General features: G+C 40.4%; 2 protein-coding genes across 2 annotated transcripts; one reads left to right on the top strand and one right to left on the bottom strand.

The window, feature by feature from the left end:
- Positions 1 to 936: 936 nt before the first annotated feature.
- LOC133143151 (ras-related protein Rab-26-like) lies at positions 937 to 25,537 on the bottom strand. Its single transcript, XM_061264943.1, has 8 exons — positions 25,018 to 25,537; positions 24,354 to 24,464; positions 18,043 to 18,084; positions 17,550 to 17,616; positions 11,972 to 12,024; positions 1,806 to 1,871; positions 1,030 to 1,086; positions 937 to 963 (listed from the first exon to the last, which is right to left on the bottom strand). Exons 1-8 carry the CDS (start codon positions 25,222 to 25,224, stop codon positions 937 to 939), a joined length of 630 nt encoding a protein of 209 aa, XP_061120927.1. The 5' UTR covers positions 25,225 to 25,537.
- LOC133143128 (uncharacterized) lies at positions 7,793 to 9,955 on the top strand. Its single transcript, XM_061264905.1, has 2 exons — positions 7,793 to 7,950; positions 8,508 to 9,955. Exon 2 carries the CDS (start codon positions 8,543 to 8,545, stop codon positions 9,527 to 9,529), a length of 987 nt encoding a protein of 328 aa, XP_061120889.1. The 5' UTR covers positions 7,793 to 7,950; positions 8,508 to 8,542; the 3' UTR covers positions 9,530 to 9,955.

Genomic DNA, 25,537 nt, shown 5'->3' with positions numbered 1-25,537 from the left:
ACTCACAAGTGCGTGTACGGACATGGCGCACTCGCGCTCTATTTGTATCAGTCCCGAATTTAGAGCGTGGGCTGTGACGACAGCATTCTTGTAATTTGCGCACTGAGCTTTCAGATGCAGTTTTGCGCTAAAGCCACCCACAAACCTTCCCCTGGAATCCTTCCATTAAAATGAGTGGCCCGAAGAAAAGAAGTGAGTGCCGAATGTTAAAAAAGAGTGGCCAATTTGGCTCGACGTACGCGACGTGACGTTCAGCCACATCAACGTCAACATCTACCCGTCAAAGATCGAGGTAAACGGACCAACACCTCGAATCTCGCCTAAGAATTGCCACAACAAATTTTGCTCCAGACTATGACGCACTATCAAACTTTAACAAAAAAGACAGCGGTGTCTACAAGCCTACTGGAACCTACAAAATGATTATAAGGGAGGAACACAAGAACTTTAAGAGACTGCTCATATGTGTCAGAGAGGTTCTGCTCTGACAACTGAGCTGAACTTTTATCTGTTAAGATTGTGCATGGCACAACAGAAAGTTAATGTTCCATGGTTTTTTTTCTATGAAGAATCCAGAGAGAGTTATTTAGTTATTATTTATTTCCAGTTTTTTCTGTGAAGAACTCAGAGAGGGTTATTTAGTTATTATTTATTTCATTAATAGTGTTATTATTTGTTTCCTGACTTTTTTTCTGTATAGAACCTGGAAAGGGTTATTAAATAACCGTTATTTGGTTATGTGTGGCTTTCTGGAAAACAATAAATTTTTTAAGCTCCCCTACGATCGTCACACTTTTTCTGTTACAAACTGACACCGGCCCGCCATCAGAGAAGGGAAAGGTTATGTGGCCCTCACAGGAAAAAGTTTGGGGACCCCTGACCTATATGGACGGATTAAGTGCAAGACGTATATTATAATAACAGAATCTGATTGGACTATGGAGAGTCATGCCCTGCAAAAATCTGACGGCGGCAAAAAAAAAGTTATAGTGCTAATGTGTGCATATTAAAACATAATAATATAATTACCTTTGCCAGTTTTTCTCCCTCTTCTCGTTTCACCACCCTGTTATGGTTAGAGTCGGCCTAGAAAACATTATAGTGTTTATATTTGCTGAATGCCCAAAACAACAAAAACGCAGATGCCAAAATGTGACAGCGTGGAAGTCAACAACAGGAGTGTTACATAACCTTGATTTTTTCTCTTTTCTTCAAGACAAACAGTTTGCAGGGCTTAACCTTGAAATCTGCATCTTTCTACAAGCCAGTCTTTGTTTGTATAGCCTCAGTAATGTTTTGGCCCTCCAGCATGCCAAGCCAAACAAGATGAGCAACTGTTGCTTGGTGGCAACTACCATTCAAGGACTGTCTGTCTTCCCATATAGTCCATTTGACTTTCTGCTTACTTGCCTTCTTCTGGGGAGATAGTGTACATCTTGTTTAGCATGAACGAGTTGTAAATAAGAGGGGGGGGGGGGGGGGGGAAAGTGGGCTGGGATGCTTTATAGAAGCGAGAACTGCTGTCTCGGGTGATAACTCTTAGCTGGCTAATACGAGCAGCTCCTTTTACACTACACAGTCGTGTTGAGTTATTGGTATTATCATATAAATGGAGTCAGAGAGATGTAGAAGTACTTAAATTTAGCATTTTAGGCCAGCTGGAGATTCTAAAGCTGTGAGCAAATTGAAGTAGGAAGTGTAAATCTGGTCCACAAAATATAAGAAGTCATAAATCAATGATGTACCCTCGTCACTCACTCGGTCATCTATCAAGACATCTTTCTACAGCGTTGACAAGGTCTTACCTTGTTGCCTAGCAGCATGATGACTACGTCCTGCTGAGTGAACTCGTGGATCTCTGTCAACCATGCCTGCGAAAACAAAAAAAAAATGTTGATGTGAAAAGGAATGAGGGATGAGGGATGATGATGATGATTGATGATAAACACAAGTGGTGAAAGAAAATTGCAGATTGTTTGGAAGTTTTCTTATTATTATTACGCCTCTTTTTGCTTTTATCAGATCCATCAACATTTCCTCGTGGGTGGCTTTCGAAATGGCCCTTGGCAGAAGAGCGGTTAGTGACGAGCATGAAACACATTGGCGTCAAGCAGGAACAAAGGCAAAGATAAAAATAATGACATGAGCTTATATAATGTGTGTGTTATTATTAAAAATGGAATTGCTAACGCATTGTTATTTACAGCAAAGAAGCTCTCCTACTTCCATTTTTTCCTAATTAGCCCAGATGATTATAGGCATAATCTGTTTGGGTAATTACTGTCACTCTGTGTTCTCTGAGGAGACACCCAATTACATCGAAATCCAATCAGACTCTCACCAGTTTGTAAAAAACACAAGTCAAAAACCTTGTAATATTTATTTATTTATTACAAACATTTTATTTATTTATCTATTTATATTTTTTTACCGTTTTTTTCCATGTATAATGCGCAAAATTTAACTAATCTATTGTCCTAAAATCTGGGGTGCGCATTATACATGGGTACAAAAATAAATACTTCTTTTTCTTTTTTTTTTTTTTATCCGGATATGATACGGAGGTCGCCATTACTCTGCTGTTCACTTCAAACACGCTCCATACGAACACAATCCTCTCGTATCAGACGCTTGCTCGATCACCTACTCGTTTCCTGTCATAATGTACCCTACACAAATCCGAAACATTTCTTCGCTATCGAGTTTGCTAGCGCATGCACAGTGATACTGACCGGCAGAATAACATCCGGTTGTTCCCAAAGATGATCTTTTTTCTGGAATAATTTTACGTTTACGGACTTAAGTAGGAGTCAAAATTTGGGTGCGTATTATACATGGGTACTGGCTTTTTTCCAGCATCAACATGCCATTTTTAGGGTGCGTATTATACATGGGGGCGCATTATACATGGAAAAAACGGTAATTTTTAAATGTTTTATTTTTTATTTTTCTAATGGGGCCTGAAAAATGAATGTGCGTTAATATTGCGAGTACATAATAAACCTTGTAGGATTAATGGATTTATTTTTCACAGGGCAACTGTATAAGGTTGAAAGCTTTTAGAATGTCCCTCAGATACAAAATTTCCACAGGAAGGAAATGTGTTGAGCTTGAATGAAAACGCATCGGAGTGGTTCAAGGTTGTGTCAAGCTGCCTCCGTTGGCTGAGGGGAAATAAAGCTTTTGTGCCGAGAAGGAAAGAAACAACCTCCGAGTCCATTCAGCAGTGGGTCCTTTGACTATTGTGTCTATTATACCGTTTTTTTCCATGTATAATGCGCAAAATCTAACTAATTTATTATCCTAAAATCTGGGGTGCGCATTATACATGGGTACAAAATATATATATATATATATATATTCGGCTGGATAGCTCAGTAGGATAGTCGCCAGACTATCAACCAGCGGGACCCGGGTTCGAGACCAGCGGAGGGTGAGAGGGGAATTTTAATTTTTTATATATATATATATTTTTTTTTTCCCCTCTCACCCTCCGCGGGTGGTCTCCCACTCCAAGCTCGGGTCCTCTACCAGAGGCCTGGGAGCTTGAGGGTTCTGCGCAGTATTTTGGCTGTTCCTAGCACTGCACTCTTCTGGACTGAGATGTCTGATGTTGTTCCTGGAATCTGCTGTAGCCACTCCTCCAGTTTGGGGGTCACTGCCCCAAGTGCCCCAATGACCACGGGCACCACCGAGGCCTTCACTTTCCAGGCCTTCTCAAGCTCTTCTTTGAGGCCCTGGTATTTCTCTAGCTTCTCAAGTTCTTTTTTCCTGATGTTGCCATCGCTTGGTATTGCTACATCCACTACAACGGCGTTCTTCTGTTGTTTATCCACCACCACAATGTCCGGTTGGTTCGCCATCACCTTCTTGTCAGTCTGGATCTGGAAGTCCCACAGGATCTTGGCTCGCCCATTCTCTGTCACCTTAGGGGGTGCTTCCCACTTTGAACTTGGGGCTTCCAGTCCATACTCTGCACAGATGTTCCTGTACACTATGCCAGCCACTTGGTTATGACGTTCCATGTATGCTTTCCCTGCTAGCATCTTACACCCTGCTGTTATGTGCTGGACTGTCTCAGGGGCCTCTTTGCACAGCCTGCACCTTGGGTCTTGTCTGGTGTGGTAGATCTTGACCTCTATTGCTCTGGTGTTCAGAGCCTGTTCCTGTGCAGCCATGATGAGTGCCTCTGTGCTGTCCTTCAGTCCAGCTTTTTCCAGCCATTGGTAGGATTTCTTGATGTCAGCCACTTCACTTATCTGTCGATGGTACATCCCATGTAGGGGTTTGTCCTCCCATGATGGTGTCTCTAGCCACTCCTCCTCTGTTTGCCATTGTCTGAGACATTCACTGAGCACGACATCCGTTCGGGCCTTTTCCTTGATGTACTCATGGATCTTGGCTGTTTCATCCCGAACAGTGGCTCTCACACTCAGTCTAACAGCAACCATGTTGTTATTCTGAGATGATACTGGTCGGGGCGGAGCCATACCATCATCCAGTGTGGGTCTGTGGGCAAGACCCTTGACGATATCGCCTACCTCATAAACATGATGAGAGATAAAGAATCAAATGAGATGCCGGCTCAGACGTCGCCCGGACAAACAAGGTCTGCGTCAGGCGTTGGGGAACCAGAACGCCTAGATGTAAAGTGGGCTACTGGAACAAGGCGGAAATGGGCGAGATGTGATATATATATATATATATATAATTTTTTTTTTTTTTTATCCGGATATAATATGGAGGCCGCCATTACAGATACGCTTTCTTCTCTGGTGTTCACTTCAAACACGCTCCATACGAACACAATGCTCTCGTATCAGACGCTTGCTCAGGGTTGGGCAAACTACGGCCCGCGCCGTTTAATCCGGCCCGCCAACCCTGAATAAATTGTATTATTAAACTTTTTTTTTGGTCATTTTGCCTGCAATGACTGCGTTTCCCCAGTAGATGGGGAACCGCTCGCCTGCGCAAATACTACCGGAAGCCGTGTTAGAAAGCTCGGCGCACACTCACAAGTGCGTGTACGTACTCAGTAGTACGGACATGGCGCACTTGCGCTCTATTTGTATCAGTCCCGAATTTAGAGCGTGGGCTGTGACGACAGCATTCTTGTAACTCGCGCGCTGAGCTTTCAGATACAGTTTTATGCTAAAGCCACCCACAAACCTTCCCCTGGAATCCTTCTATTAAAATGAGTCGCCCAAGGAAAAGCAAGGTGGACACAGTGCCGAGTGTTTAAAAAAGAGTGGCCAATTTGGCTCGACGTATGCGACGTGACGTTCAGCCACATGAACATCAACATCAACCCGTCACAGATCGAGGTAAACCAGTGCTTCTCAATTATTTTCTGTTACGCCCCCCCTTAGCAAGAAGAAAACTATTCGCGCCCCCCCCTCCCCACCGTGACTATCCTAACTTGTCTTGTAAATCGTAAAATGTTGCACTGTCGCAAACGTCACAGAAGTAACAATGAGAGCGCCACTGCCCCCTGCTGGGAAGATGCGCAATTACACTTTATTCTAGTACTGCAAAGAAAAAAGCCTGTTCCCCAGGGTCACACGCGCCCCCCCAGGTATAGCACGGCGCCCCCCAAGGGGGGTGCGCCCCACTATTTGAGAAGCACTGAGGTAAACGGACCAACACCTCGGATCTCTCCTAAGAATTGCCACAACAAATTTTACTCCAGACTATGACGCACTAGCAAAAAAGGGAGACCAACACCACTGTTCCCACTGAAAATGAACGGGAGGCTCTCCAGTTTATTGTAAAAAAATGCATTTTGAATATGTTTTGTACACATAGCAGGGATTGAAACTAGCGACCATTCTCATTTTCAAACAATGCAGGATGCTCAAGGACATTGATGCACCACCTGTTTGCGACTAATCTTAACCTGTAAAGTTCTTAAAGCTTACTTAAAGGAAGTGTTTCCTCACCTCTGTTACCAGGTGTTTGTGAGTTAAAACTCTGCTCTGATTTTCAGATACCCCTCACCGTGTTGCTGTTTTGATTACTTTATTTGGATGTATGCTTTCACCGATTCTTCAAGATGATATATTTGGTCAGAATGTTTGCCATTTGATGTGATCTCATAAGATAAATATCTTTCATTAATCTGACCTGCAGGCACTGAAGTGATGGAGACTGTTATTCATAATAACAGTGTCGTATTTTATGAGAATCACTGATAGCAGTTTTTTAGTGAATTATTATTATTATTTTTTTAATGCTGTTAGTAAATGCATTTGTTTTCAAAAAACTTGTTTGGAATATCCATGCTTTACTACCTACTAAAGGCCAAAATCTTTTATGCAATGACCTTTACAGGTCCCTTATATTAGTTCACACAAAGCCTACGTCCATCTCCTCCTGGTTCGGCCCTCCGGTCCAAATTTAGAACCCAGTTCGGCCCACGAGTCAAAAAGTTTGCCCACCCCTGCGCTTGCTCGAACACCTGCTCGTTTGCTGTCACAATGTACCCTACACAAATCCGAAAAATTTCTTTCCTATCGAGTTTGCTAGCGCATGCGCAGTGATACTGACCGGCAGAATAACATCCGGTTGTTCCCAAAGATGATCTTTTTTCTGAAATAATTTTACATTTACGGACTTAAGTAGGAGTCAAAATTTGGGTGCGTATTATACATGGGTACAGGCTTTTTTCCAGCATCAACATGCCATTTTTAGGGTGCGTATTATACATGGGGGCGCATTATACATGGAAAAAAACGGTAAATGTTTTATATCATTAATATTGTTTTGTTTTTGTCTCTTTGGGTTGCATTTGTTGCTAGAAAAACATGAAGATGAGAGAAGCGGGGAAATCAATCAGAACTATTGCACAAGTATAGAGAGAGAAAAAGAACGATTTGAAAAATAGAGACAATTACTCGGAGGTCAAAGGTTAGACATAACTGCCAACATTTATTGTGCGTGAGAGGCAACTGTATTTAAATGAAGTACTTCAGCCGTGAGTTTACCCTAAGCCTTGTTCTGTCTCGCTCGGATTTACAATCCTTCATTACATAGAGATCGTAGCACCTCGCGGCCTTGGCTGTCAACAACCTGCCAATTACTCAAATGCTGGAGAAAAAGGTAGCGAGTGGGTGGATTACAAGAAAGCGGCAGAAGGAACACGGCTTCGAAAATAGGACGCGATCAAGCTTCAAAACCAACATGTGATGGACTGTGACTGCTGTCAAGGTCAAAAGAAGTTTTATTTTCATCTACAAGGAAAAAGAAGAAGCGTTAAAATTATTTTTAGTCGCTTGACAAAAATCAAAGAAGCTTTGAGGCCAGATAGCGATCCAATAATAGATGGTGTTTGCAACAACAGTCACCTGACAGTGTTTGATAACGGCAGATTGTAATTTGCATGGTCATTAGTGTTGCATTTCAAATGAAAACAAACTTTGTGTCAGGTTGCCGGAGTAGGTTGTTAGCTAAAATGAAGCTATTCGATAGCGGTCGACATTTTGTGTTGCCTTTACGTAACAACCGACCAAAATTGAAATGAGCTTGAAAACTTCAAGTGTAATACTCAATCTATAACTAGGACATAAAGTGATTTCCAAATGGCGCCCATCCCCTTGTGATATTTGCTTCCACAGTGATAAGCATCCCAATGAACTAGGGCAGACTTCTTTTCATTGATTTCAGCCATCTGGAAATGAAGATGGCAGACAGACAAGGAAATTCAATCACTGGACTTCCTTATTTTTTATTTGAACGCTATCTGGCATTCAAAACAGACTCAAGCATAATTTAAAATAAAGTTCTTCGTGTTGGACTTCTCTTTAATGTCTCCAAATTTGTGTGTGCTTGCTTTGACAATTTGAGGAAGTTGCGGTTAGGGTTGGACTTGGTCTCTGGGTGGGGTGCTTTTACAAATACCAAGAAGTTGATAAGAAATGTTTTATCTGAGGTCGGCTCAACGCAAGATTGCAGGTAAATGGTATTTGTATTCATGGAAATCAATGTAACGTGAATTGGAATGTGTTTTGGGGATAAATGATATCACATTAGGTGACAACAAGATCTAAAATTTAATCTTTAATTTTTAACAAGATCGTGTATAGTGGATTTTCTTTTTGCTGGTTGCAAGGATCATCTGCCAGTTGTAATTTGTTCAGGATTGTCGACTTGCATTTGGCTCAGTTCCCTTGCTGTGCAGCTGGCTTCAACTCGACGGAATATATGCCATTTATATCGCACAGATGTGATTTTAGAGACGATTTTTACTTTATAGAATTTGTTCATTTTCATGAATATATATATTTTTTAATTTTATTTTAATTGTTTTTATTTTTTATATTATATTATTTTATTTTATTTATTTTGATATGAAACTTGCTCTAGTCAGGTTTTTAAACTTTGAAATAATCTAAATTCATACTGCAGCTTCTGGTTTACAAATGTTTGTTGTGAAAAGGATATAAGTTGTGTAACATGACTCAACTTCGTTCCTCTTTTCAAACTTCCCTTATCACTTCCTCCTTCAAAAGGTGGTGTGTGGGGCGAGTGAACTCTCCAAAAAAAGATGAGTAAAAGCTCCTCTGCTAATGATGACACGGACAAGTCCAGTTACCTCTACCCTCGCATGGGTGAAAATCACCAGGATTGTCCCACACAGCTCAGAGTGCGCAAAGAGAGACTTGGGCAGGTCACAACCAACAAACAAGAAGGTAAAGAATCATGCTGCAGAACTTCTAGCACCAGCCTGACCTCCTGCTCCCATCAACGCCGCTGGTCCACCGATTGTTGCCATAGCAACAGCTCCCCTGTCATTACTGTCAAGAAAAACACAAGGGAACCACAACCGCCTCAACGGGGGGTGTCCCTTCGATCCCATCAGATTACATCTCGTCATCCGAGACAACGCTACTCCAGTCCCATTACCGGGATAGGCTCCATTACTCATCCATCGACGTCCCCGACTTCTTCTTGTTCTTCTGTCCAGACATCTGTCATTACGGGGCGTGACCCGCTTGGTTGGAAGTTACGCACCAAATCAACCACATCCTCCAAACGGGCTCACACAAAAAGGTTGTCTCTGCAGACGCCGATTCCCGTCACCGTTCCCGATCCGGGTTTTCTTCTGTCCGACACATCTCCACTTGATCCCAAACAAAATCCCACCTTCAAATGTAAACCATTCCGTCGCCATCACTCGGACTCCTTAGCCTTCCTCAAGTCAATGCCTGCGATTACTCTCGAGGAGCTCCGCCATGTGCAGCTCCGCTCCGCCAAACCGGACGACGTTTTCCATGAAGCATACGGCGTAGAGATGGCGAACCCTCAGCCGTATAAAAAGCCACCGGCTGTTCCCGAAAAAAGTCCTCTGGCAAGAAAAATAGCACAACTCATTTCTCATTCATGGCAGCACCAAATGTGTGCTGCTCGTAAAAGTGAGCATGAGGAAATTATTTACAGTGTGATAAAGCCAAAAACTAAAACACAAGAGACTGAAAAACATTGCAGCTTGTATGCTAAAATAAATGCTATGCACTTGAAAAGTGATGACTAATCACAAATGTACAAACAACCGGAAAGGTTAAAGCAATTCTGCATTTGTTGACATAAAAAAAAAAAAAATATCCCCAAAAGTTCAAAGTGTCTATTATTACCTGAACTCATTTGAATTTATGCTATGTGATGGGAAAAGGTTTTAGGTTTATAAATCTGGGTTTGAGCCCACTGAGATGAGCAAGGGGAAGGGGGCGGGGTCTCTTGGGTACATAACTGCTGTGCAGTCTGGAAGCAATGCTGCAGGCAGGGGAATGGTGGGATGGCAGTTATCAGCAAGAAATGCTGAGACCCCAACCGTACACTTCACACAAACAGAACAGTCATTTCTAAATATAGCCTCCCCCTTTTTGTTTTTGTCTGATATGCAAATTTTTGGGGAGCAAAGTTGCTCTTGCATATAAAGTTGATTTGCTTTCAAAACCAAGTGTAGTCATTTGTGTCTGTGGAAAAAGACATTTAGTTTGATTATATTATGTGAGGGGTTAAAAAGAATTATCCTCTTTTTTTGGTGTTAAATATTTACAAGACAGGGAGAAAAAAATATAAAGATTGAAATCCAGGGAGAGGCTGACGAAAGTGTTGTGCTCAACAGAGATAAAAAAAAACAGCGAACAAGTGGAATGGAGGAAAAAAAGTAATGGGAAAATAAAAAATTCACTCAGCTTGAAATGTACAGTAGATGAAGCGAGTCAACAAATCTGCTTTGGGAAATAACATTTTATAGACACGCAGAGAGCTTGATGGGATTTTTTTGCAACAACCTTGAAGAGCAAAACATCACCTGGCAATTTAAGCTAAAAATAGCTCAAGTCTGAATTAGGTTGATTGTTTTTGAATAACAAAGCCACCATACAGTGGACGATAAAACAAAAAGGTGCGTCTAGGTGCAAACCTGTGGCCTTTGACGATCGCCGTGTACGTATCGCGTCACACGGACCAGCTGTGCGCCGCTGATAAGGAGCTCAATACCAAATGCGGTGAAGACTCGTATCGGATGATTATATATTGGAGCGCTACTATTAAACGTAACCATCATTAGTATGCTGTTTCATTATAATCATGGTCCAATCCCCCCCAAAATTGTAAAAATGTGTATAATCATATTCTTCATCCTCAGTCTTGTTATCTTTAGGCAATGAATGAGGCTGTCGTTACCACGGTGACGGCAAATTACATTTGTAGTCTCCAAGAGATTGCACATTGGCATGTTGTAAATTACAGTGTAGTAAGACCCACAGTAAATCAACTCTAAAGCGAAATTCCTGGCGTATTATATTATATCTCTATTTCTATGTCACTGAAGAAATACAAAATGTCACGACTCCAAATCAAGTCAGAGTGGAACACCTGAATTTCACGATTTAGAGAGCCATTTTGAAACTTAATTACAATACAGGATTTCTGTAAGCGCGTGACCTTGTTAGGTTCAAGTAGGTTGTTAAATCTTCAACATAATTTATGTAATAGTTTGCTAGCAAAAAAAAAAACTGCTGTATAAAAGCAGCCCACTTCACTGAGCAACGAGAATAAGAGCTGTTGAGTTAGAAAAATCACTGAATAATGATTGTCTGTTTCCCTCTAAATACTCAGCGGCCTTCGCCCCGAGACCTGGTTGCTAATGGATTCACACAGTGGGAGAGGGGGTACGCAATAGCAGCCTGCAATTATAGACCAAAGCCTACGAGGAGTATTTACATGAATAACAGAACTTTATTTCACTAGCTTTTATTCGGAACACTAATAAAGATTCACTATATGTCCCTTACAAAAAAAGATCTCTGGATTAATAGAAACAATACCCAAAAGTCAATTATCTAGCCTGGCATACTTTTTGGGGGGTGCAGTGCCCTCATGGGCCACCCTCTAGCTCCGCCAGTGATTTGCAACTAAAGATATATATAAAAAAAAACAAAAACAGGTTGCTCTGATGCTTTTTTTTATTTTATTGAGAATATTGTGAGTGTATTGAGACAGCTCGGCATCCAATAACGTGCACACCACACAAACAACTCCAGATGTGATTGTAAGCGCACCAGGCTTGCTAGATCCTTATTAGCATTGATGACACTGCTAGATTTAACTCTGTTGTGTGTTAATTAAAGGGATAGTAATTCACCCAGAATGGATGAGGCAAATTGAGGGAGGGAGAGGGAAAATTGTATTCCAACTACAAAGAGTAAGTCCATTTAGGGGGAAAGTAGCTCTAATTTCCATGCATCATCATTACCATACTACTAAAAGATTTTTTTTTTTGTGCACATTTCTAACATTCCCTTGTGTGGTGTAAATCAAACATGGAAGGTCAGAAAATTGGTTCACATTGATATTGTAATTCAAAAAAGTGATATTACATCAACTATGTGTATAGAATATATAACTAATGTTGGAAAGAATGGAGAGAACACGAATGGAATGGAAATGAGACAGATACTTTTCTTACCCGAATGTTATCAAACGATGCTTTGTTGGTGACATCATAGAGCAGAAGGAGAGCTGAAAAGACAAAAAAAAAAGCATATTTTATGATGCAAGTGCAGTAAATCTAAAAATCACTCAACACTCATCCAATATTATCATTTCTTTTAGACTGTTATCAGTACTCGATTGTTGAGGAAACGTCAATACCAAGTATCGATACCACTAGTACCGTTTTTTTCCATGTATAATGCGCAAAATTTAACTAATCTATTGTTCTAAAATCTGGGGTACGCATTATACATGGGTACAATTTTTTTTTTTTTTTTATGAAAATCATGGTACAACAATTTTTGAAGAAAATCTGGCCACGGATGGAGTGTGGAAAGGAGCGGGGTGACCAAGTGCAGCTTGGACCAGGGTTTATTGGAGGAACTCAAAACACAGACTTGGTAAACTAATTGTGATAAATAACTGGAACATCACTCAAATATCGGTGATCCCAATGAGAGTCTCACATATTACTTCGCTATCGAGTTTGCTACTGCATGCGCAGTGATACTGACCGGCAGAATAACATCCGGTTGTTCCCAAAGATGATATATTTTCTGAAATAATTTTACGCTTACGGACTTAAGTAACCCGGTTGGGTCATACCATAGACCAGGGGTGGGCAAACTTTTTGACTCGCGGGCCGAACTGGGTTCTAAATTTGGACCGGAGGGCCGGACCAGGAGCAGATGGACGTAGGCGTTGTGTGAAGTCATATAAGCGACCTGTAAAGGTCATTGCATAAAAGATCTTGGCCTTTAGTAGGTAGTAAAGCATGGATATTCCAAACAAGTTTTTTGAAAACAAAATGCATTTATTAACAGCATTAAAAAAAAAATAATTCACTAAAAAACTGCTATCAGTGATTCTCATAAAATACGACACTGTTATTATGAATAACAGTCTCCATCACTTCAGTGCCTGCAGGTCAGATTAATGAAAGATGTTTATCTTATGAGATCACATCAAACGGCAAACATTCTGACCAAATATATCATCTTGAAGAATCGGTGAAAGCATACATCCAAATAAAGTAATCAAAACAGCAACACGGTGAGGGGTATCTGAAAATCAGAGCAGAGTTTTAACTCGCAAACACCTGGTAACAGAGGTGAGGAAACGGGAAAACTTCCTTAAAGTAAGCCTTAAGAACTTTACAGGTTAAGATTAGTCGCAAATAGGTGGTGCATCAATGTCCTTGAGCATCCTGCATTGTTTGAAAATGAGAATGGTCGCTAGTTTCAATCCCTGCTATGTGTACAAATCATATTCAAAATGCATTTTTTTACAATAAACTTGAGAGCCTCCCGTTCATTTTCAGTGGGAACAGTGTTGTTGGTCTCCCTTTTTTGCTAGTACGTCATAGTCTGGAGTAAAATTTGTTGTGGCAATTCTTAGGCGAGATCCGAGGTGTTGGTCCGTTTACCTCGATCTGTGACGGGTTGATGTTGATGTGGCTGAACGTCACGTCGCGTACGTCGAGCCAAATTGGCCACTCTTTTTTAAACACTCGGCACTCACTTCTTTTTTTCGGGCCACTCATTTTAATGGAAGGATTCCAGGGAAGGTTTGTGGGTGGCTTTAGCGCAAAACTGCATCTGAAAGCTCAGCGCGCGAATTACAAGAATGCAGATGTCACAGCCCACGCTCTAAATTCGGGACTGATACGAATAGAGCGAGAGTGCGCCATGTACATGTGCACGTACACGCACTTGTGAGTGTGCACCGAGCTTTCTGACACGGCTTCCGGTAGTAAATGCGCAGGCGAGCGCTTCGCCATCTACTGGGAAAACGCAGTCATTGCAGGCAAAATGACAAAAAAAAAAAAAGTTTAACAATACAATTTGTTCAGGGTTGGCGGGCCGGATTAAACGGTCCCGTGGGCCGGATGTGGCCCGCGGGCCGTAGTTTGCCCACCCCTGCCATAGACTATAAAATTGGGACCCATTGCCTCCTTGCTTGGCACTCAGCATTAAGGGTTGGAATTGGGGGTTAGATCACCAAATGATTCCCGAGCGCGGCGCCGCTGCTGATCACTGCTCCCCTCTCCCCCAGGGGATGGATCAAAAATCACACGGGGATGGGTCAAATGCAGAGGACAAATTTCACCACACCCAGATGCGTGTGTGACGATCATTAGGACTTTAAAAAAATAAAATTAAAAAAATGAAGTCAAAATTTGGGTGCGTATTATACATGGGTAGAGGCTTTTTTCCCAGCATCGACATGCCATTTTTAGGGTGCGTATTATGGGGGCGCATTATACATGGAAAAAAAAAATACTTTTGAAAATAAAAAAAATATTTATATATAAGGTGCAATTCTCCCCACATTCAGGTTCATTCCTGTGGTGAAATCTCTAAAAGTCACAAGGAAAAATAGATCTTTGGGAAATCAGTCAGCCCTTTAAAGCAAGTCTCCTTTGGCAAGTCATAACTTGCACAATTTGGAAGACTGGAGGAATACATTAGCATATTAAATCTTTTCCTCCGTCTTCATTCGCTATTGTGTTGCAGCAGATACAGTCTTGCAAAAGTATTCGGCCCCCTTGAACCTTTCAACATTTCGCGACATTTCAGGCTTCAAACATAAAGATATAAAAGTTTAATTTTTTGTCAAGAATCAACATGTGGGACACAATCGTGAAGTGGAACAAAATCTATTGGATAATTTAAACTTTTTTAACAAATAAAAAACTGAAAAGTGGGCCGTGCAATATTATTCGGCCCCCTCGCGCTAATACCTTGTAGCGCCACCTTTTGCTGCAATTACAGCTGCAAGTCACTTGGGGTATGTCTCCATCAGTTTTGCACATCGAGAGACTGGAATTCTTGCCCATTCTTCCTTGCAAAACAGCTCGAGCTCAGTGAGGTTGGATGGGGAGCGTTTGTGAACAGCAGCAGTCTTCAGCTCTTTCCACAGATTCTCGATTGGATTCAGGTCTGGACTTTGACTTGGCCATTCCAACACCTGAATATGTCTATTTGTGAACCATTCCATTGTAGATTTCGCTTTATGTTTTGGATCATTGTCCTGTTGGAAGATAAATCTCCATCCCAGTCCCAGGTCTTTTGCAGACTCCAACAGGTTTTCTTCCAGAATGGTCCTGTATTTGGCTCCATCCATCTTTCCATCAATTTTAGCCATCTTCCCTGTCCCTGCTGCAGAAAAGCAGGCCCAAACCATGATGCTGCCACCACCATGTTTGACAGTGGGTATGGTGTGTTCAGGGTGATGAGCTGTGTTGCTTTTACGCCAAACATATTGTTTTGCATTGTGGGCAAAAAGTTCAATTTTGGTTTCATCTGACCAGAGCACCTTCTTCCACATGTTTGGTATGTCTCCCAGGTGGCAAACTTTAAACGAGACTTTTTATGGATATCTTTGAGAAATGGCTTTCTTCTTGCCACTCTTCCATAAAGGCCAGATTTGTGCAGTGCACGACTGATTGTTGTCCTATGGACAGACTCTCCCACCTCAGCTGTAGTTATCTGCAGTTCATCCAGAGTGATCATGGGCCTCTTGGCTGCATCTCTGATCAGTCTTCTCCTTGTTTGAGATGAAAGTTTGGAGGGACGGCCGGGTCTTGGTAGATTTGCAGTGGTCTGATACTCCTTCCATTTCAATATAATTGCTTGCACAGTGCTCCTTGAGATGTTTAAAGCTTGGGAAACCTTTTTGTATCCATCCGGCTTTAAACTTCTCCACAACGGTATCTCGGACATGCCTGGTGTGTTCCTTTGTCTTCATGGTTCTCTCTGCGCTTTAAACAGAACCCTGAGACTATCAAAGAGCAGGTGCATTTATACGGAGACTTGATTACACACAGGTCCATTCTATTTATCATCATCAGTCATTTAGGACAACATTGGATCATTCAAAATCCTCACTGAACTTCTGGAGTGAGTTTGCTGCACTGGAAGTAAAGGGGCCGAATAATATTGCACGCCCCACTTTTCAGTTTTTTATTTGTTAAAAAAGTTTAAATTATCCAATAAATTTCATTCCACTTCACGATTGTGTCCCACTTGTTGTTGATTCTTGACAAAAAAAATAAAATTTTATATCTTTATGTTTGAAGCCTGAAATGTGGCGAAATGTTGAAAGGTTCAAGGGGGCCGAATACTTTCGCAAGGCACTGTATTTGCTTGGCATTCACGTACAGTCGCAGTATGTTGATTAAATTGCGCAATCTGTTGCTGAGTGTCTGAGTAGATCGGCGATGGATACAAGGCCGCGATCTATAAAGGACAGTCGCCATACATCATTTCTGACATGATCATCTTCAGCAATAATTACAGGCTGACCTTGGTCTGTCTTATTCACATGAAAGTAAACTGTGATTTTTTACCAGTTGACCTGGGCCTTAAATACACTGGAGTGATTCATTTCTCAAAGTAATAGTTTGTAATAAAATCAAGTTGTCAGGCGAGTTGCTGCAAAAAAATAATTGAAAGTAATTTAAATTTGAAATTGTTACAGATGTGGAACCAGTTGGCAGGAAATTGTCATAAAATGGACCTAATTTGTTCTTACCTAGAAAGTCTTTCTCACCAACAAATTATTTGACTCCCCCATTGAGTATGTGTTCCATCTTTTTTTTGCAACCACAGTGATTTTGCTTCATGCTGTGGAAATGGAAGAATGCCAGCTCCACTGAGAAGATGCAGTTCTGTTCCGGACACAGCTGGACCTCTTGCACTTGGCGACATCCTTTGCATGAAATGAGCCTGGCAAAGTGCACTGAGCTCACAGCAACAAGGCATCTTATTGCGTAGGGTTGTTTACGTGGTTAAATTATGAATTGAACAAACCAAACTGATTTAGTATTGTAATAATGTGGTATACTCGTGAAACAATACGGTCTCTGTCCGAGCACCACCGAATGTTTTGAATATTTATAGGTTTGGCCTAATACAATGGAACCACTGAAGCCAAATGCTCCTTAAATCTTGACATTTCCACAATGCAGAGGAAAGAGCTAAATCACTCAAACTGTTTTTTTTTTTTTTTTTTATAGCTGCCTGATTGAAATTCATAATGTGTTCTCTAGGGGGAATAGGTGGAAATGTGGAATCAAATTCCTGGGAAATTCAGAAAATACCAAAAGTCAATTACGTGACCTTTGCCCCCACGGCTCCCCCCGTCTAGCTCCACCCGTGGATGTACCTGACAAGCTCAGTGTTCTTTAACCTTAATAGAAAACAGCTATAAGGCGGAGACTTCTCCAAGGTCATAACAAAGTCCACTTATCTCCCAATGGTGTGGCGTGATTGGGTTGCAAACTCTTACCCTGTAATGCTTGTCAGAAAGAACGAACTTTTGTTGAAAAGTCAGGAACAGACTGACGATTCGAAAGAGCGGTTCGTAGGCTCCCTTGCTGCCTTGTTAAACATCTGCGAGCAAATTGCTGTACAGAACTGACAGATCCGTTTTAACGATGGACAACAGGCCCGGCCGGCCCACACACACATATTACATCACATGTATAGCTCAAAACTTAATCGTACTATTGAGATCGAGCAACTACAAACAAAAAACGGGAGTCTTACCATGAGCGTCACGGTAGTATGCATGTGTAACACTCCGGAATCGCTCTTGACCAGCAGTGTCCCAAATCTACAAAAGACAAGGCATTAGGCTTACTATAATGTATGTAACTCCATCCATCCATCCATCCATCCATCCATCCATCCATCCATCCATCCATCCATCCATCCATCCATCCATCCATCCATTTATTTATTTATTTATTTACGTATATTTAATTTTTATTTATTTATTTATTTTGAATGAATTTTTCCTTAAAAATGTTATTTATTTATATATTTACGTATATTTAATTTTTATTTATTTATTTATTTTGAATGCATTTTTCCTTAAAAATTAATTTCATTTTATTTTATTTTATTTTATTTCTAGCGGTTTTAAAAGCAACATTTTCATTTGTAAGGTATGAAAGTTTTATTTACCCCCCCGAAAAAATGAAAGCACCAAAGCAGTGGATTTAGCTTTATCTTTATTTAAAAGAAGATTTTATCTTACCTGCAGTTTGACCTTGACGGCATCAATGCTCATCACCTTATTCTGCAAAACACCCACAGAAAAATTTTGAACATCCAAATTTTCCGACACAAATAAAAGCAGCATAAATATTGCAATGAACATTAAATTGCTCCTTAAAAATAGAGGCACAGCAGAAAACACCCCTATCTGCATTAAGCAGGGGATGGATCCAAAGGGCTATTTTATAATCACTAAAACCTGCAAACACAAAGGCACACTCCTTTTGTTGTCTTTTTAATTACCTGACATGAAACGTGCATTCATGTTGTTTGTTAATCTTCTCTGGCTAGTTAGAACAATTACCTGTGATTTGTTTCCTTTAATATATTTGTTTACGAATAATTACACGTCAGTATGTACAGAAATAGAAAAGCATCGTTAAAGATGTTCCTTAGACATCTTTGATTTTTTCTGCTTGTGTATGAAAGCATATGAAAAAAAAAAAATTTGGAATACTAAACTAAATTCCTCTGCATTGTTATTTTGTCTGCACACACAACGCGTACTTTTGAATTGACAAATACAAATACAAAGTGTGTTTGGGAAAACAATTTGCAGAGTGATGAAGTAGTTAAATAGAATGGATAGCTAGGCAGCACTGGCCTTGAAACAATAAAAGGGCTACCCTCATTCCTGTCCAATGAGGCTTAGTGATACCCGTGAATATGCATCGGGACTTTTCAATGGGCCACAGAGGGAATCTTTTACAACACAGTGTAATAATCTTGCTGGTTTAAAATTCACTTCCTGGAGTGAAGATTTAGGAAACTTCTTCTGGGGTACATTTTGCATTTTGATGTGCGAAAGAATGTTTATTGTATGCACGATTCTTTGTTCTGGAGCAGATTTTGGGATTTGACTGATTTGGGCTTGGGGGGTTTCTGTTGGCGATAACTTATGATGAAGTCCTTTGGACTGAAATTGTGCTTGTTGCTGTAGGTGCTGTTTTTTTTTATTTTTAAAAGGATAATGAAAGAAATAGTTTGGAAGGAAAGGAAGCTGATGAGATAATGACAAGAGTTAGTAACATTAAGCATTAAGGAGAATTGCTTTTTGGGGGGCGGGGCATTTTATGTACAGGTACAGCCTGAACGGTACGTTGTAAAATTGCACGTAAAAAAAAAAAGATTAGATTATAAATCAAAGTAAAAGGTATGAATTTTATATAATGGCTTTGAATTTTTAGGCACCTAAGGCTATGGCAAGGTTTTTACTTTTACTTTTTTGGGATTCGGCACTTGTTAATATTTGAACTTCAGACTGAATATTTATTAACGACAATGATTTTGTTTCATCGTTTCCCCCCCAATAATTTTCTATGAATCCATGTATTCAAAACAGAAAAGTATACAATACAATGCAGACTGTTTGATAAAGACAGATGGCTCAGATAAAAATAAATAATAAAAGAAAGTCTTTTTTTTTTTTTTTGGCCTTGCGTTCAACTGAAACTCTATAACATCACTACCCACTTAGTCTGGCTGTCTAACTACGAAGAGTGTGGCTCCTCCACAGGCTTAATAGAAAATCGAATTCTGATCGCCCACGTTCACTGGCTGGGTCAGTGATTCTGATAAGGAGCAGAATCCTTTTTTATCTGGTCCCAAAACAAAAATCCATAATCGCAATGACCAAGTGCCCTTTTACCACTTAGCAACTTCCTGAGCTTCCCCAGTTGGCTGCGAACAGCTTTCATTGTGCTTCTTGCACTAATCCAACTCGTCCTGGATTTGTCAGCCTTGCTCTCCTTTCTCCACCACCGCTTCCCTTTCTGTTCTATATTCAATTTATATGCAGTCACTGAAGTATTTAACCTGAGCCTTTGTGAAATATTTCAGTAGACTGCCCCGCTTCTTTGTCTGCCTACATAAGAGGTCAAAACACTTATTCCCTCTTAAGTACGATATTGCTGCAGTTATGGTATCTGATGATAAACCTTCAGATTTTAATTTAAATCTTTAGAATTGCCTTTTATATTTAAAAGATTCAGATTTCATCCTTTTGTTTTTTTGAAATCAGTGTGGCAGCTCCTGTTTTGGTTAGCAACAGGATACATTTTATTAAAAGTAGCATAGTTTACTTTTCAGTGTGGTAAAAGGAGGAATCTACCTACATTGGAGCAAAAGCTTTTTATGAATGATGCAACTGCGAACTGGGCGAAGGTATTTATTATTAGATTAGGAACAGCCACTATTTGAGAAGCAAAGTGTCACAACACCACCAAGAATGAAGCAGATCGTAAAACACTAAATGACTTTCTAAACTAAGTGCCACTAAATCTGCTTGGTAAATAAAACACTTTGAGCTATTGACAAATGAAGATTTATTTTAACGAACCGTGTGCCGGTGATGCGCGACGGTCAAATCTGTCATAAATTAAATTGTACCAATTTGGGTGTACAATAATAGCAATGCAAGACCTCTTTATTTATTTATTTATTTATTTATTTATTTATTTATTTATTTATTTATTTATTTATTTATTTATTTATTTATTTATTTATTTATTTATTTATTTATTTATTTATTTATTTATTTATTTATTAAAAATGCTGAACATAAAAAAAAAATGTAATTTAAAAATTCCCAAATCCATTTTTAAAAACAATATTATCATATATATATTATAATAGTATTAATCGTATACATAGAATGACGAGTTTGTTCGCAGCAGGGCTGCGGACTCGGTCGGATTTTTGCTCCGAGTCCGAGTCCGGCTGTCCATTTTTTCTGTTAATTCATGTGACTGCTTAGTCTTTATTCAAGGCTGATTTAGATCAAAATGTAAATAATTACAACAGTTTTGTGATGGCTTTGTCTTTATTAAACATATAAACGAATACAATAAACAGATACTTTCAAGTTTTACTCATTAATTACACCATTATAGCTCAGCCATTTATCTAAACACAAATAATTAGACGACCCCACAACTATCGAAAGACATCAATGATATAAGCTGGGTGACGCAATCGTCCTTGACATTGGTACATAATGTAAACATTAGCCTAAGTGCAACTCAACGTGGCCGCATTGATCGTAACTTACGCTCCGTTTCCCCCCCAAATCTAGAGGCAAAACAGTGTTCTCTCGCTGCTCCCGGGTTCTTCCATCTTGGCTGCGCGCGGGGCATTCTGGGTCTTGTACGTGCACGCACGCAGGCAGGCAGGCGTGGGCGCGCACGCAAAAACTAAATTAGTCTTCATTGCAAGCAAACAGGGCTGTGGACAGTATTCCTACGTGCATTCTCAGCAGCAGTGGAGTAGCCAAGCCGGGGCGAGCCGGGGCGGCGGCCCGGTTAGGACTCCCTGCGCCCCGGTTGAAAAAGAATCGAGCTTTTTCGATTCTTCATTTTCATGCCGTTTTTTTCTTTCGGTCTTGCGCGAATGTGCTTGCGCTATTCTATGTGCGCGACGTTATCCATTCACCGTTTGCCTCCCGGACCCGGATGTTGTTTTAGCGATCAGCGAACGGCGTGGGTGATGTTTGATTTTTTTTCCTGTGGGCGCCCGCCCCTTCTGGAAAAATTCCTGGCTACGCCACTGCTCAGCAGCATGATGAAAATAAAATTGAACGTATTTTTTTTATTGGCGGACTCGGTGGACTCGGTCAAAAATGACAGAGTCCGACGAGTCCGAGTCCGCGAGTCCAAGTCCACAGCCCTGGTTCGCAGGGTATTTGTGTTATTAAGCATGCAGTCCATAGTGCCCTTATAAGCCATTTATTATTTCTAGAGTTACGACAGGATTATCTGAAGAATACGGCTAACACGTTTCCCCATTGGCGCGATAAATCTTATTGGACATGTCTGCCAAAGTTCTCTCACCGTTGTACACCATGATGGGCAAGCTTGAGCAGTGCTTACTGCAGCACATTGCAGTATTTTGTTGATATTGTTTGGTAAATACAGCAGGACTGACACAGTTTGAGGCAAATAAGGTTTTAGGGTCATGTGACTGTTTTGGGAGGTTTCTTTGAAACTTTCTCATCAGGTTTTCACACAATGGGAGGTGGATTAAGAAAAAGCGAAATGACAGAATGGAGGATTTATCCTGCTATGGGGTTGGTTTACTCCAGACAAATTGAGAGTGTTGAATATATTTTGGTGAAAAACTACTGAGGCGCATTCAATTCAATCTGTTGAGAAAATTCCATCTATCATCCAAATTCTCACCGTCACTTGTGTGTGTGTGGCAGATTATGCCACACTGTTATCATTAAATTGGAGCACTATTCTTTGAATTTCTTTTGCAGCACCACCCCCGCACAGATAACTATAAATATCGAAAGCTTCATTTTCATTTTTGTTTGAAGAAATGACCGTGGTAGCTTGAATGCTCGCAGAAAGGTTTGTATTTAATTTATTTATTAGGATGATCAAATGCGTATACAAAATTCAATGTCGAACCCAAAATCCCATTATTTCCAAGAAGACCGAGATGATAACTCTTTGTTGGCGTGATACAAAGAAAAGACCTGAGTGCCATGACCTCACTGACTACTTTATAGTCGTCTGGATAAACATACAGTCCTTCGCATGATTGAATCTCAAGTAGTAAAACAATTTTCATATCTATGAAGGCCAGGTGAGCACAGTCCCATGTTTTATTTCATATCTACAGTAACAAGGAAAGAGCTAATAACGCCTGTATTTACATTTCAAGCTTCCATGGTGTATGCAAAATATTTTTCTGAACCCATCCACGTCAAGAGTACGGATCAGGATTTGAACCTTGTCGCGCGACAGCAGCTTGGCCTCCTTCGGCAACTGTGATTGAATTGGAATGACTCCAAAATTCAGAGCGCAATGAACTGAGAGAGTTTGTAAAGCAAAGCGGGTATTAGGCCGAGAATATTCGCAACGAACCAACCCCGAGGTTGTCAACACAAGCTAATTTTAGTCACAGCTCGCTGACTGCTAGCGTTGTCACCAGTTTCTTTCTCGACTGATGACCTCCGTCCATGAAGCTTGGGAAAAAAAAAAACTGTGAGCCATCTGTCAGCCAAATTAGGCAGAATCTGATGAATAATATAGCCACATATTCATCGCGTTGTCATGGTTACCTACTCAACAAAGGTGTCATTAAAGCTGTTGGAAAGGGAAACGAAGCGACGATTGTAGAAACCTTTGACCTCAAAGACAGTCAGCCAGTACATCACTGAATTTTTTAAGGGCTTGAAAAAAATATAATCCTGCGCACCTACAACTGAGAGAATTAAGAATCGAGCCACAGGATAGGAATTAGGTAGGCCATGCAAGACGGGGAGAAATAAGCTTCTGCACTGGTGATCTTGTCCCGTGGAATCTTATTAGCATGAGTGCGCTCCATCTTTTTTTTTTTTTTGCCTGATCACATTTGCTTGGCTTATTTTGGGAAGACGCCATAGGAGGGGAACAGACATGCAGACAAAATGATTCTTATTGCAAATTTGTCATTTATATCCCAGCTGTCAGGTACGTGTGTTAAAATGTCCTCATCAGACCCAATCAATTTAATTCATTTTCAAATGACACTTTTATCCTTCAGGGATGATAAATAGAAAAAGTTGAATTTCCACATTGATTTCCCATCTCTTTCATTACCTAAAAGGTCAAAAAAGGAGGGGGCGGAGCCAAACCAAAACAGCCCATTTTAGAATGAATTACTTGAAAGCTTTCACAGCATGTGAAGAGGCTTCAATGTTGTTTTAGGTAATCATGTAATTAATAAAACATACTGTCAAGGTTTTCCAAACTATCTTGATCGTATGATTATGTTGGGATGTATGTAACCAGTAATAAATAACCTAGCTAGATTAGTTTTATGCTTATGTTGGTGTGTAACCAGTAATAAATAACCTAGCTTGTCCCATCCTACACAATGTCGTAAAACATCCCCCGTTATGCTTTGACTAGAGGTCAAGGGCTTTCTCTTCTCTGTCCAGTCCACTCTCACCCCCACCCTGTTTCTCTTAATAAAATCGCTCTTGTGGGAGGCGAGAGTTAGACCTCCACAGCGACGAATGGACTCTCCGCCTAAAATGTGTCTAAAATGACTTAATTGTCTCCCGTGTGGTTCTTGCAAAATAAGTTAGAGTGAGCACCACTCTAACACATACTACATTATGTATTTCCAACAATGTATTGTGGGTATTGTGTAGATGATAATACTTTTGTTGTTGTTAGCTGTCTATCTCTGGTCTCAGGTGGAATACAAATGGCAAGACTTGTTATTTATATGGCAGAACAATGGTTACATGCTATCAATGCTACTTCATATACTGAAAAGTACACTTCAATTTCTACTTACCCTGAAGTCAATGCCCACAGTGGAGATGAAGCTACCAGCTAGAAAGGCTCCATCTTTGAAACGTACCAGCAAACAGGTCTTTCCAACACCTGAATCTCCCACGAGCATCACCTAAGAATATAAAAAAAAAAAACGGTGTTCTTTTTTTTGTACTCAGTATCACAAAGAGGTTAGACTGCAGTATTGATTGAATGCAAATTTTTCCTGATAGTCCATGGAGCCTAATTTGAAATAAGCAAACATTAGGATTTGGGGGCAACACTTAAAACAGTATTAGAGTGTGAAGTGACTACTGGTTCCCGTGAAGAATTTGCATACACTCCAAACAAATTAAATTGGAAAAAATAAAATAAAAATAAAGCCAAAAAAAATCACCTTTGCTTTCAGCCTAATCAGAAACTTCTGTTCTATGGCAAATTGTAAAGTGAAGTGTGTAGAGTCTCTGATGGAAGACTTTTGAACAGTACAGCGGGACAAAACTTAAAATGAACAAATTATTAGGTCTAATTCAAACAGTGTACTCTATGCGAAAAAAAAAAAAAAAACATACAAAAATAAACAATTTAATTTTTCAGCAACATCTATGTGACTAATGAGGGCAGCTAATTAGGGCACACATATATCTGCAAAAAAAAAAAAATAATAATTTGATGGACTGTCTTACCTTGAAGGCAATGTCGTAGAACTCGCCACTGCTGCTTATGGACGGTCTACTGGGGTAAACCAGTCCGGAGGTCGGCGAGGCACCTGCAGCCAGACCTTTTCCCGTCCTGCCCATACCTGGCGACCCTTTGGGACTCCTGGAGGTGGCTTTGCCCTTTAAAGTCTTCTTCCTGGACATGGCTCTGGTAACAATCGGTGCTAACAGCATGTGGTAACGGAGGGAAAAAAAGAAAGAACCAAGTCAAAACCGAGGATGTAAATGTGTTCCTTCTGGTTCACTTGCAGGTTGGTGGAAGTGGAGCTCGTTGCGAGGAAGACGCTGAAGTTCACCCCCGCGTCCAAATCATTTCGGCTGACGCGCGTAGCAAAAGAAAAAAAAACACAGCCCAAAATATTTTAAATTATATGACGCAAACAAAACAACCAATAACTAATATTTGGCAGCGACTGTAACTGAAGGATGCGCTTCAAAATGTAAACATCCCTATCTCTCTCTCTTCCTTCTGGTGTTGCTGATTGGA

The sequence above is a fragment of the Syngnathus typhle genome, linkage group LG18 (genome assembly GCF_033458585.1).
Source record: "Syngnathus typhle isolate RoL2023-S1 ecotype Sweden linkage group LG18, RoL_Styp_1.0, whole genome shotgun sequence".
NCBI classification, from domain to species: Eukaryota; Metazoa; Chordata; class Actinopteri; order Syngnathiformes; family Syngnathidae; genus Syngnathus; species Syngnathus typhle.
Note: the sequence above shows the minus strand (reverse complement) of the source record. Positions and strands in the feature narration are given on the sequence as shown.

Excerpts from the sequence above, each read along its gene's own strand:
- LOC133143128 (XM_061264905.1), top strand. The coding sequence starts at position 8,543 with ATGAGTAAAAGCTCCTCTGCTAATGATGACACGGACAAGTCCAGTTAC.
- LOC133143151 (XM_061264943.1), bottom strand. The coding sequence starts at position 25,224 with ATGCTGTTAGCACCGATTGTTACCAGAGCCATGTCCAGGAAGAAGACT. Across the intron at positions 17,617-18,042 it reads CCGTCAAGGTCAAACTGCAG|ATTTGGGACACTGCTGGTCA; the intron begins GTAAGATAAAAT and ends TGTCTTTTGTAG. Across the intron at positions 964-1,029 it reads AGGGAGAAAAACTGGCAAAG|ATTTTTGCAGGGCATGACTC; the intron begins GTAATTATATTA and ends TGCCGCCGTCAG.